The 11893-nt window shown below is 35.9% G+C and overlaps 1 protein-coding gene across 2 annotated transcripts; it reads left to right on the top strand.

Moving 5' to 3' along the window:
• Window positions 1-1312: 1312 nt before the first annotated feature.
• On the top strand, window positions 1313-11454 carry LOC144550727 (uncharacterized). 2 transcript variants are annotated; one of them, XM_078298674.1, is made up of 15 exons: window positions 1313-1893; window positions 2130-2215; window positions 3586-3753; window positions 4318-4382; window positions 5111-5302; window positions 5777-5837; window positions 6393-6656; window positions 7192-7325; window positions 7637-7826; window positions 8137-8196; window positions 8641-8901; window positions 9206-9464; window positions 9806-10011; window positions 10309-10359; window positions 10806-11454. In XM_078298674.1, exons 2-15 carry the CDS (start codon window positions 2183-2185, stop codon window positions 11094-11096), a joined length of 2235 nt encoding a protein of 744 aa, XP_078154800.1. In that variant the 5' UTR covers window positions 1313-1893; window positions 2130-2182; the 3' UTR covers window positions 11097-11454. The 2 variants fall into 2 exon arrangements, with proteins under 2 accessions (XP_078154800.1, XP_078154799.1); XM_078298673.1 differs by having other exon boundaries at window positions 1374-1893; window positions 3599-3753.
• The last annotated feature ends 439 nt before the right edge of the window (window positions 11455-11893 follow it).

Genomic DNA, 11893 nt, shown 5'->3' with positions numbered 1-11893 from the left:
TGCCCCCCCCCCCCGATTTCATGAAGTCCACTATACTTGAATACATCTGTAACAAACATGAGAAAAGAAAAAAAAATGTGACAATATTGTTTACTTATTGTAAGAAAAATGTAAAAAGAAATACTCAATTGTTATCTTGAGATTTGCAATAATATAATAGTATGGCTGCTTAGTTTAAATTTTTTAAGGGCCTTGCTTTGCTCATTTTAATTTTCTTTGTTTTGTTTCTATTTATCTTCTTTATCTTTTTCCTTTCGGTAACATATTTTGATGTACTTCATAAATTAGTATAACAATTAGCAAGGTATCTCCTAAAAGAAATGTTATCACAATCGAACCGAACATTGAACCGCTAAAGCTTCGGTTTAATGGTTTACTGATCGAACTGGTAGTTCAACTAGTTTATTTACTAGTTTTTTTAAAATATATATAACTTATTATCTGAGTGCCAAACTGATTATAAATTCACATTTTTTAGTTTTAATGGTTTTTTATATATCAAAATTAATATTTTTTAAGTAGAATTTTATCATAAATTTTATTTTATGAAAATCACTGTCCATTATTAGTGAAGTTAAAAGAAAAATATTTTAGGTTATAATTCTCACTCAATTCTCAAGAAATTAATATGCTGAATTTCTTAGATATATTTCTAATTACTTAGGGTCCAACAACAGTTTATTTTAAAATTTGCAGATATAAATGTATTATAAAACATTAATTAGAATTTTTAATGTGACATACGAGCTTTTATAATAGATAGATGATAGATGATAAAAATGGAAGACTTCGGCCGAAAGTCCATCCGACACTATACCAGACGTGCTGACCTCAATGATCAAGATTTAACCCAAAACAAAATTCCCAAAAAAAAAAAAAAGAATGTCATAATTTTAATTCATTTTTTTTTTTATTAACAACCCGTGCCCCGTGGGCATTTAATTCAATTTTAGTACACTGTAGCGTGAGAAAGACGACAGGTAGTGGGGCACCTGCCTCTTTCTTCGAAGAAGAAACCATCCCGTCTCGTCGGTCCATTCGTACTTGTGTCTTCTCTTATTATAAATTATAATGTTTTCTTCTTCTGTATTTTACGGCAGTATAACAGAATCCTGCTATCCAGCGTGAACCGTATGATTTAATCTGACGGTTCATGTAAGCTTGAGCAATGCTGAAATCCAGATTTGATGCCTTCGGAATTGGAAACAGTCAAACAGATATTCAACTGTTCTTCTGGATTGAAGTTGAACGGGTCATGAGTTTAGTTTAATAGCAAGGGCTTACTATTCTTTAACCTAGAACAACAGCATAGCTGTCCCTGTCCATGTCCGTGTCTGCATCTGTATGTCTGCCTCGTTCGGATCAATTTAATTTTTGGTTGTAAGCATCTGAGCTCCAGACACAAACTTTATTGTCTCCGCATGACTCCCGAGTTCCGACTTCCGACTCCCCTTCCCGATCTCCTCTCCATCTCTCTCTAACCTCTCTTGACTGGGTCAACCTTCTCCCGCCATTTCTCTCTCAGAGAAAACCCAACCCATTTTCTACTTTTACGACCCGACGCTCCTCTCTACGCTCGACCAAAACCCTAGATCCTCTGAAGACAGAGGAACAAACTCAAATTCACCCGAATTGGAGATCGACTTTCAAAGATCCGTTCAATGTATGTCCGGAAGGAGTATCGTATAGCTGACCAGCCATGTTACAGCGGGTGAGGCGGCTTATCGGGTTGGATCCTAAAAGCCCTTCCTCAAGCAGGGTCTCCAGCGCCAAGTCTCCACTTTCCTCCACGGGAGGCGCGGTTTTGTTCAGGCCGCCAGAAATGTTCGAGACTGTGCACGAGATCGCCATTTACATCCACCGGTTTCACAACCTCGACCTCTTCCAACAAGGGTAATTTAGTAAAATTCACTTGGGTTTAGTTCATTTTTCACGGCTGATCTCACATATTTCCTGTCCGAGTTCATTGAATCCTTGGCCTTCAATCAAATGTTGATTTAAATTTACGGTTAAACAGGATAAAAAATTGAGTTGTCACGAAAAAGCCTGTATGAAATCGGATGTATAATCCTCTTGAGTTCTGTAATTCTATCTGTCAGTTGGACTAACATGTGTTTGTTTGTTTACAGATGGTACCAACTGAAGATAAGTGTTAGGTCTGAGGATACCAGTCGTGAATGGCATGGTGTACCTGCAAGAGTCGTGCAATATGAAGGTGATCACTTTTGCTTATTGACTTTCAGAAATTTTGAACAATATTGGTACAGACTGACTGGCATATACAAGCACTGTGTGTTACTGGTATGGTGCAAATGATGGGGAGCCTGAATTAGATGTTGATTTCTCAATTAAGCAGCAGGCTGTAAAAAATAAACAATATTATACTGAATTGGAAAAGAGTGTCAGTGTTGGAAAACCACCTGACCTCACAAAATGGAATCAGAGGTACTTAGAAAAAGCAGTCTGTAGTGAAGTGTTACCTTAATGTTGAAATGCCTACTAAGGAAATGACAACGTGTCTGCTGATGCTACTAAATATGTAGATATCTTGAATGATACTTGATAATTTTTAGTAAAGTACTTTATAAAGATTAATTATATAGAAGTTCCCACTAGAAGTTAGCTTTAATAGAATAGAAAGAGAAGAAGTACCAATAGTCCAAAACCAACTTTATTTTAATCTGACTTTAGAAGGATTTCAATATTCATGCAACTTTTAGAGACTGTGTTAGTGGTCATTGGATCCAAGTACCAGTTTGCAAAAAATTTAAACAAGCCTTTGAAACAAGTACCAGTTTGAATGTGGTTGATAACTCTTTTATTTTAACATCCCTTTATCTGTGAAGGAATGCCTAAATCCTCAATTCAACAATACATCTGGAGTTGTTTTTAAGGGTCTTTTGGCTATTTTCCAACTTCTCTGAAGAGTAATCCTAATTTGGTTTTTCAAGTAACCCTAAATTTTCTTTACAACATTTGAAAAACATAAATGTTCATGTTTAACTTTAGAATAGTGAATCCTCTTTTTGCAACTCCTTTTGCAGAAGAGTACATGTACAAAGCATAAACTTAAATTTTTTTTCTTTTGGATATTTAAAACGTACTTTCCAATTACATATACTTTACATGTAAGTTGCAGTAACACCAGTGCAACTAGTATAATATATTGTCATGCTGTCTAAAGCATAGCAGTTTCAGGTCTTCACCTATATAGGACAAGCAAGTTCTCTAGATAGCCTAGTTATTTTATCAGTAATTAGTAATAAAGCGAAAGAAAAATGAAAAGTATCTCATGCCTCACTAATTCTCTGTACTGAACAAACTACAAAGACATAAAACTGAAGACAACCCCAGGAATTAGGGAAATGTTATTGCCACTACAGGCAACTCCAGCCCACCTAAAAAGCAACATTGAAACCCAAAAATTCGTACAAGCATGAAGGAATGGGGAAAATGACCAATCTGACATTCAAATTAAACCTTTTCAAAGAAGACATGATGATTTTGATTTACAAAGTTGATGATTTGACCTAAACTGTAAACATTGTTGGCCTTGAGCTAATAATAGGAAATTGACGTTGTTAGGTGGATTGTGCAGCTCCTGAAGCAGTTGCAGAGGAAACACTGGGAGTCTGGAGGATAGATGATTCTGACAACAGCTTCTACACTCAGCCCTTTCGTATCAAATATTCCAGACAAGATGTCTACCTCTCTGTCATGGTTTCTTTCAACTTGATCATGCGTGAAGATGAGGTTCTCTCCTTGAACTTTTCTTTTATGGTTAAGATTCATTAACCGTTCAAAAAATGATTTTTTTTTTCTTGCATTTCAAATATACATCTATGATATTATGAACAATGTGCAATGCTGTAAAAAAATTACTTCAAATTAAGTAGGATTATTTTTGTCTGCTTCTTTTATTAAAGATACTCCATCCTTTTTATACATAATTCAACCACAGTAGCCAACATCAACAACAAACCATAAACCTAAGCCTGCTTTTGAAATGCCATTCTTAGTCTCTGAAATCACTTTCACCATCTGTGTTGTCTATCAGCAGATGACCTTTGGTCTTGAAGCTGGTTTTGAAAGGCTGGCCACAACTTTGCTGAATGCATGTGTTTCTTTCTGATATTAAAGAATTAGTATTTTTTCTTCTGTTAAGATCTTGTTTCAGATCTCACAGAACTTCTCATTGCTTTCTTCCCTGATTGCATGTTGTAAATGACCTAATTTGGCATTATGATTCAGGGGTTAAAATAGAAAAAAAATATGTTCTGAAGGAAAGCTAACAGTTTGTGTGCTCTATTCATTCAGGTTCCATCAACTTCTTCAGTGATATTGAAGTTTGAGCTTATCTACACCCCACTGTTGGGAAATACGTACGTGAGAAAAGAAGATCCAATTATTAGGGTTGGTAATATACACTTGGGGTTGGATCTGTATCAGACTAAGCCACCATATAGTTTTTGTTAAGGATAGGATATAATGTTGACAATATTCTTCAAATCAGGCCAAAAAAGGAGTTCCAAACTGAAGAAGATCACAGTTGTCTTGTTGGACATATAGATAGCTTACTGGTCAAATTTTGCAAAATGACATTTGCTTTGATCAAATTTATTAATTTTAGACATCTCGAAGTTTCAATTTTTTTGATAAAGTGCAAATTCATAAACAGGATCTGATCATTTTTAATAATAATGGATTTAGAAATTAAACACTTTCAATGGCTAATTTTCAAGTGAACGTACCAACAAAGGATCCTATATCCATTCAATATATAAGAAAAAAGGCCAAGGCTTGAAATGGACCTGGTTTCTTCACTCACAAATAGTGAAAGGATTATAGTAAGCCCAACATGTGTACCAACCCACTATAGACTACTGTAGCTGGTAAATTCACATCTCAATCTGTCAGGCTTGCATTGCCTGATCCAAGTATAGACAAAAGTGTTGGATTAAAAGCATAGTTTGGATAACTTCATATAAGTAGAAATAAAGACAATTCCAGAAGAGTAAGCCATGTCCTTATATAAGCATAGTTTGCATGCCTTATGTACAGATCAAAAGTAACTTGCTTGTAATTTTAACATTTTTTCTTTTTGGTATAGGATCGACATGCAAGACTCATCAGGTTCATCTTCATCTTCAGTACATGAATTTAGGCTGCCTTGCAAGACCCTCATGGGGCTGCACTCATACTGCCCTGTGCACTTTGATATATTCCATGCGGTGCTTGTGGATCTCTCAGTGCACATTGCTTATCTCAAATCAGGAACTAAATCCTCTCTGAAGGTACACAGGTTTGTGATTTTTTTCCTTCAATTTTGACATCTTTTTGTTCTTTTTTAATTTGCAGACCTTTTACTCTAGACATATTCAGATCTCTTTGAAAAGCTGCAATTTTCAATTATTACTAGTGCTAGTACTTAAACTTATCAGTAAAAATGAAAGGTGTGGTAGTTTGGGTCTTTTTGGATGTACCTTGTTAAGCTGCAAATGTTATATTATGGTTTAATATCAAATGTGAAAAGACACAATGAAATTGTAATTCTCTCTGTTTTCATTTTCTTTGAATGCCTAAAACTTTCCTTTGCTGCTGCTATTCGCTCTGTACTTTTGAGAATGGAAGGGCTTTATTGGATGTGCCTTGACACTCTGTGCTGAATTTGTCTGTACTGCAGTGATTTTTATGGTTATTTTTTATAACGTTTGCTAGTACATGAAACAACTCTTTTGACCCATTCTAATTAATTATTTGAATTGAAACATTCTAGTTTGATGAATGGTTCTACCAAGGCTGTGCAAAATGATGGAGAAAATGGAGCAGTTGATCAGGTACTTTAATTTCATTCAATTTAATCCCAGTGTTAGTGGTATTAATCTAACCGATAATAGTACGATGAATGGTTCTACCAGGTGACGCATAGTGGTATTAATCTAACCGATGATAGTACGAGTAATGATAGTATGCCAAAATCTACAAACCAATGATGACTCAGTCATTGTGCAAGTATATCTCAAACCTAACCCCATACTACCTAATACCACTCTCCAAGGTGAAGTTTTAAAATAGCCATACTTTTACAGGTACCATATAGCTTGCCTTACTTTCCTACATAAGATATGAAGTTGTTCCAATCCCTTGGATATCATTTGATATGACTGCTGGCTTGATTCAAGTATACTATTACATTATCATTTGGATAATTCTTTCATAACTTTGACTTATCTTAGGTATCCAGAGTCCACAGAAAATTCTTGGATATCATTTGGTACAAACTAATATAAGTAGTCCATCGATAAATATAATTTGATTAATTGCCAACTAATGTTTTACTCTTAGTAACCACAGTCCACAGATGTTTATAATGGAATAATGTAATTGGGCAGGTGCTGGGGCAAGGTTCGGGTCTAAAAGCAATCGAGATTGTGAAGTCATTTTTAGCCTCTCGTGAGATACTTTTAGAAGAACTGCAAAAGATTAGTGACGCAGTTGGTCAGACAGTAGATGAGTTGTGTGATGCTGACCTTACCCTTGGTAAATACGAGACAATTGTTGCTTCACGAGCCGGGGTACCGTTGTATAGCATTGGGTCATCCGGAACAAATAAGGGTGTTGGGCAATTAGCAGGAATTTTGCATAACTTTCTTGAGGTTTACCATTTATTAGCTGTTCCTTTGTTGTTTTTGTTCTTTTTTTTGTGTGTTTGAAGTTTTGGCACATGTACTCCTGCAAAATCTGAATGAACTGCATATTAGTTTTGCATCTTAATAAATTGAGGAGCGGTGAGGATATTTTCACATTATGTGAGAAGTTTCCTGGAACTTGTGTATGTGATGCCTCAGGTTTTGTAAGGAATTGATGGCACTTCAGTGCTGTTGTTGATTTGTGGGTGCAAGCTTGAATTACCTTTGGTACAAGCATATCAGATTGAAATTCAATTACAGACATTAAGGTTTTACCAAAAATTGATATTTGGGATTTGTTAAACTCTTGCGAGCCAAACCTCCCAAAATAAGTGCAGCAAAGTTTAATGAGAAAGGTGAAATTATCTTTTGCTTGATTTGATAGTTGCTAGTTTTTAGGTATTGATTTGGTCCTTTTTCTTGTACGGCTTATGTATTTAGTGTCTCAGTGTAAGCTGACTTCACATTTTAGACATATTTATCTTTGTTTTATGTTGTGCAGAGGTCTGATGGTGGGGTTGATCTCGACAATAATGTGATGCTCCATACTCTTTCGAAGGAGGAGCTTCTTGATTTATTTCATACTCTTGGCACCCAGCTTTCTTTTGTATGGAATGCATTTTTGCGATACCACAGGTACCATTTTTTGGTTTTAGAGAGATCCAGCTCACAACAAAATATTTATCTTGGTGCTAACCGAGATTTGCAAAAATTCATATTGCATGCATATATATATGCTGGACTTGATTGGCACAGAACAAGATGATGATGTATTATTGTTTACCAGGTGGGTTTTGTGAACATTCTTTTAATTGCCTGTACCAAAAGTAACTAGGATGCAAAACGGTCTTGATATGTGTGAATCAGGATGCAATAGTTATTGTGCCTATCAGTTCTTTTAGAAACTTTAGATGCTTATTATGGAGATTTATGTTGCCCTTGTACAGGATAAATAGATTTAAGATAGTGGATTATTTGCATGATGTGTGGGCCAATGATAGAAAAACTGAATGGTCGATATGGACAGTTCATTCAAAGATAGAGATCCCCCATCGATACCTGAGAAGCGGTACAGACGAATCGTCTCACCGGAACTCTATAGGAAAGATGGTTGCTTCACGCAAGATACCTGAAGATGTAATACATTTTATCATAATGCTATCAGTTATCTGTTAGGGTTGGCAAAGCTGATATTGGCGTTGAGTCCTGCACTAACCAAAATTTGATCCCAACTCATCCCTTGTTCCTTTTTCTTTGTTTAAACTTTTACTAAGTCTTACTAATACCACTGATTGCTGCCTTGGGTTGGTCACTGGGAGGTGACCATCTCATGCTTTAAATTGTTAGTTTTTATGACTACCTTAGAAGAAATTCATACATTGTGATTTGAAGTTTGAGAGCGTTATACTCTTTATATACACCTCTAATGGTAAAATTATTTCTGTAGCCAACACTAGCTGCTATCGCACGTGCTGAACTACATAGAAAAAGCATCGGCCAAATGAAGGCAAGTTTATTACCTGCATACAGTTTCTTTATCCTTTCCTACTTCACTCTGGGTGTAACTAAAAATCATTGCATCTGTGCAACTTGAAAGGACAAAATTTACAGGGCCCATTACAACAAAGGATGGTATGTGCCATGCTATCTGTGTTTCTAACATCCTTGGGTCCTATAATAGATTGTGTGAACTATTTCATCAAATTTGAAGGCATAGCTTGAACACATTATAAGTAACCAAGATAATAGCTTAGGGTTGCAACACTAGCCTTGTATAGTATTAAAAATAGCTTAGGTTTCCTCAAAAAAAAGAAGAAGAAGAAGATAATAGCTTAGGGTTGCAACAATGCTAGCCTTGTATAGTATTAAAAATTTAGGCACTGGCATATACATTGTTAAATGCTCATTCATTTTTTAGCTAATATATTAGAAAATTCACTGGGTCATGCAGATCAGCTCGAGATCTATACAGGATATGCAAATATTTGGAGACCCTTCACGCATACCAATTGTTGTGATAGAGCAACATGTAATGATTGTACCACAACATAGTTCGTCTGTCAACAATTCACCCCCAAGTTCTGACCAGAGTGAGGCGAGCACAATAGTACTTCCCCTACATAAAGAAGAAACTAACATCTTAACCAAGACTCGTAATGCTAAAAGAACTGCTCGTGTGCTGCGGGCTGTTGTCTTTGTGCATGGATTTCAGGTAGGCACCTAGAAAAGGGAAGAAATATAAGAGAAAACAACAACAACAAAACAACAGTAAAATGATTGAAAGAAAGAAAAGGTGGTAATTAAGGTTACAATGACCAGTACTGAAATCCATGACTAGATTCCTTGGTTTATGATTTGTAGGTACAAACACATAAGAATGTTTTGATTGAATAATATAACATAGTTTCAAACTGCAAAACCCTGGAAATATACTGAGCAACCAAAACAGGATGAATTTTTGCACTTCTAGCAGACTCCTAGAAATTTACAGCAACCTGTGTGAAATGCTAATACAGGGTCATCATCTAGATCTTCGACTTGTGAGAAATCAATGGCTGTTACTGGATCCTGGCGCGGATTGTCTTATGTCAGAGTCAAATGAGGAGAAGACCTCAGGGGACTTTAGGGAGATGGGTGCCCGACTGGCAGACGAGGTGGTCACCTTTGTTCGCAAGCGGGTCGATAAGTTGGCTCGGTATGGCGGTTGCAAGGAAATCAAGCTCAGTTTTGTGGGCCATTCCATTGGTAACATCATCATCAGAAGTGCCCTTGCCGGTATGCCATTTCTCTTCTCATTTCACATGCTTTTATGATCAAACCTATGTATTATGTTTTGCATATTGTACTCATAATTTACCTTTATGCAAAACATATGGAAATCTTCTGATACTGGTTTGACAACTTTTGCCTCATTTGGTTTCTTTTGGTGAAGCTAGTATCATAGTACTCTGGCATACTAATTAGCTGGGGTGATTCCCGTGTGGAATTAATGAACATTTTGGTACTTGGAAGGCCAACTCTCTTACCTTGTTGTATGACTTCTAATTTTTGAAACTTGACTAAATGAATTTTTTTTCTAAATGTTTATTTACTTATTCTATTCCTTGGTTGAACAGAGACAGTAATGGGTCCATATCTGAAGAACTTGTATACCTACATGTCGATTTCTGGGCCCCACCTTAGCTATTGTTACAGCTCTAATTCACTATTCAACTCTGGATTGTGGCTCCTAAAGAAATTCAACAAAATTCAGTGCATCCATCAGCTCACAATGACAGATGAAACTGATCTCTACAATACTTTCTTTTACAAGCTTTGCAAGGTACCAAATTTCTGTACTTACCTGTTAGACCTGTTTAAATCCCAATTAATCTACCATTGTTCAATTAAGCACTAGCATATCCAACTTCCCAATTGGCTGTAAATTATGCCTCAATTAGCCTCAACTTCAATCATGTTAGTAAACACGGAATAATCCAAAGAAAAAGAGAAATAAAGAGGCCTAAAAGTGGTGTTATCGCAGTGGCTCAGATATGATATATTTTGAAAGATCAAAAAAATGTTCCTTCTAGGTTTCAGAAGTTTGATTCTCGTCTCTCTTCTTTTAATTATTTTTCAGGAGAAGACATTAGAAAATTTCAAGAACATAATGCTCTTATCATCACCTCAGGTAATTCCAAATTTAAACATCAATATCTAATAGGTTATCCCAATTGGTGACTAAAGATGTGTTGAAACATAAATCTTAGGGGTGCTCAAGCCATTTAAATTCTGGTGATTAATTGCATAGTGATTGATAAATCAATTCCAGATTGTTTAGATTGTTTCTTAATTGAGCTAAAATCTTTTAGTTGCATAAAAGGAAATTAAAAATTGAAGTTGTGGTTTAGCCTCAATTCAGTTTTGACTGACCATAATTGCAACCATTTGGAGTTGAGGGGTTGAGGTTGTGCTGCAAATTAGTTTCATCACTAACCCATACCATAATGTTATGGGTACTTTGTGGTAATTGCACTTGACATGTTAAGTTTAAACTTTGGAACTGTAATGCTTGCAGATTGTATTTTTGTTTCAATTAATTAGAATTTTGATGATGAAATAAAATCCCCCGTACAGGATGGCTATGTCCCGTACCACTCGGCCCGGATTGAGCTATGTCACTTGTCATCTTTTGACAACTCAAAAAAGGCAGAGGTTTTCACAGATATGCTTAACAGCTGTCTTGATCAGTTTCGAGCGCCTACTTCTGAAAAACGAATTCTTATGCGATGTGACGTAAATTTTGACACCTCCTCACAAGGGAGAAATTTAAATACACTAATTGGCCGGGCGGCACACATTGAGTTTCTCGAAACTGACACCTATGCAAAGTTTATTATGTGGTCTTTCCCCGAACTGTTTCGCTGATAATATTATATATAACTTGGTAGAACCCCTTAGGTTAATTATCTTAACCGGCTGGTTTTCCTTTGATAGAATTTGTAATAGGTTTTGGTTTTGTTTTCAATAGTTGGGTTTGGTTGCTCTTGGGTTAGCCATGTACAACATGGCTAGTTTGGGAAGTACATCTACATTGTAATTATGGTTAGAGTGGTCATAATTTTTTTTTTTTGTTTTTGGCTCTTCTTTTTTCCCCTTGTTTTCGGTGTTGTAGTGTGGCGGTTAGAGTGCCTCGTTCATTGTATAATTTTACACAAGATGCTGAGATGAACTTTAAATAGTGAGGTTAAACTGTTTCTTTTCTCCGTCATTATTGAAAGACCCACATGCCAAGCTCTTGAGTTAATTTTTGACGTGATTCTTAAGTTGTTATTTCTGATGGACGTAAAAGCTTTGATAGTCTCCAAATGCTTTTTGCGTGAGAATGGTGTTCTCAACTTTCAACCAGTAGGAACTTTTGAGCTGCCATGGTACGCAGATGTGACATTCAGTACCGATACTGGTTTCTGTATATATGATGATGCAATGCCTTTAGCTCAATAGTATTCGAAGTGGACTACTTCGTTAGGGTGAGTAGGTATTACTCAATTATTTTCCCCGTTTTGATCAAAATCGAGCAATATGAGTGCTTCATAATTTAGACTTTAGAGGAAACTTTTTTATCTATCCAATTAAAGCTGTACTACTCCCAACTTACATATAGTCAATGTTTTTAAATGCGATTTCTATGCGATATACGGAAGGTCACTGCATATGAGGTATGT

This window comes from Carex rostrata, chromosome 1, assembly GCF_964058835.1.
Source record: "Carex rostrata chromosome 1, lpCarRost1.2, whole genome shotgun sequence".
Classification (NCBI taxonomy): domain Eukaryota; kingdom Viridiplantae; phylum Streptophyta; class Magnoliopsida; order Poales; family Cyperaceae; genus Carex; species Carex rostrata.
The sequence above is the reverse complement of the archived record's forward strand: the minus strand, read 5'-3'. Positions and strand labels throughout refer to the sequence as shown.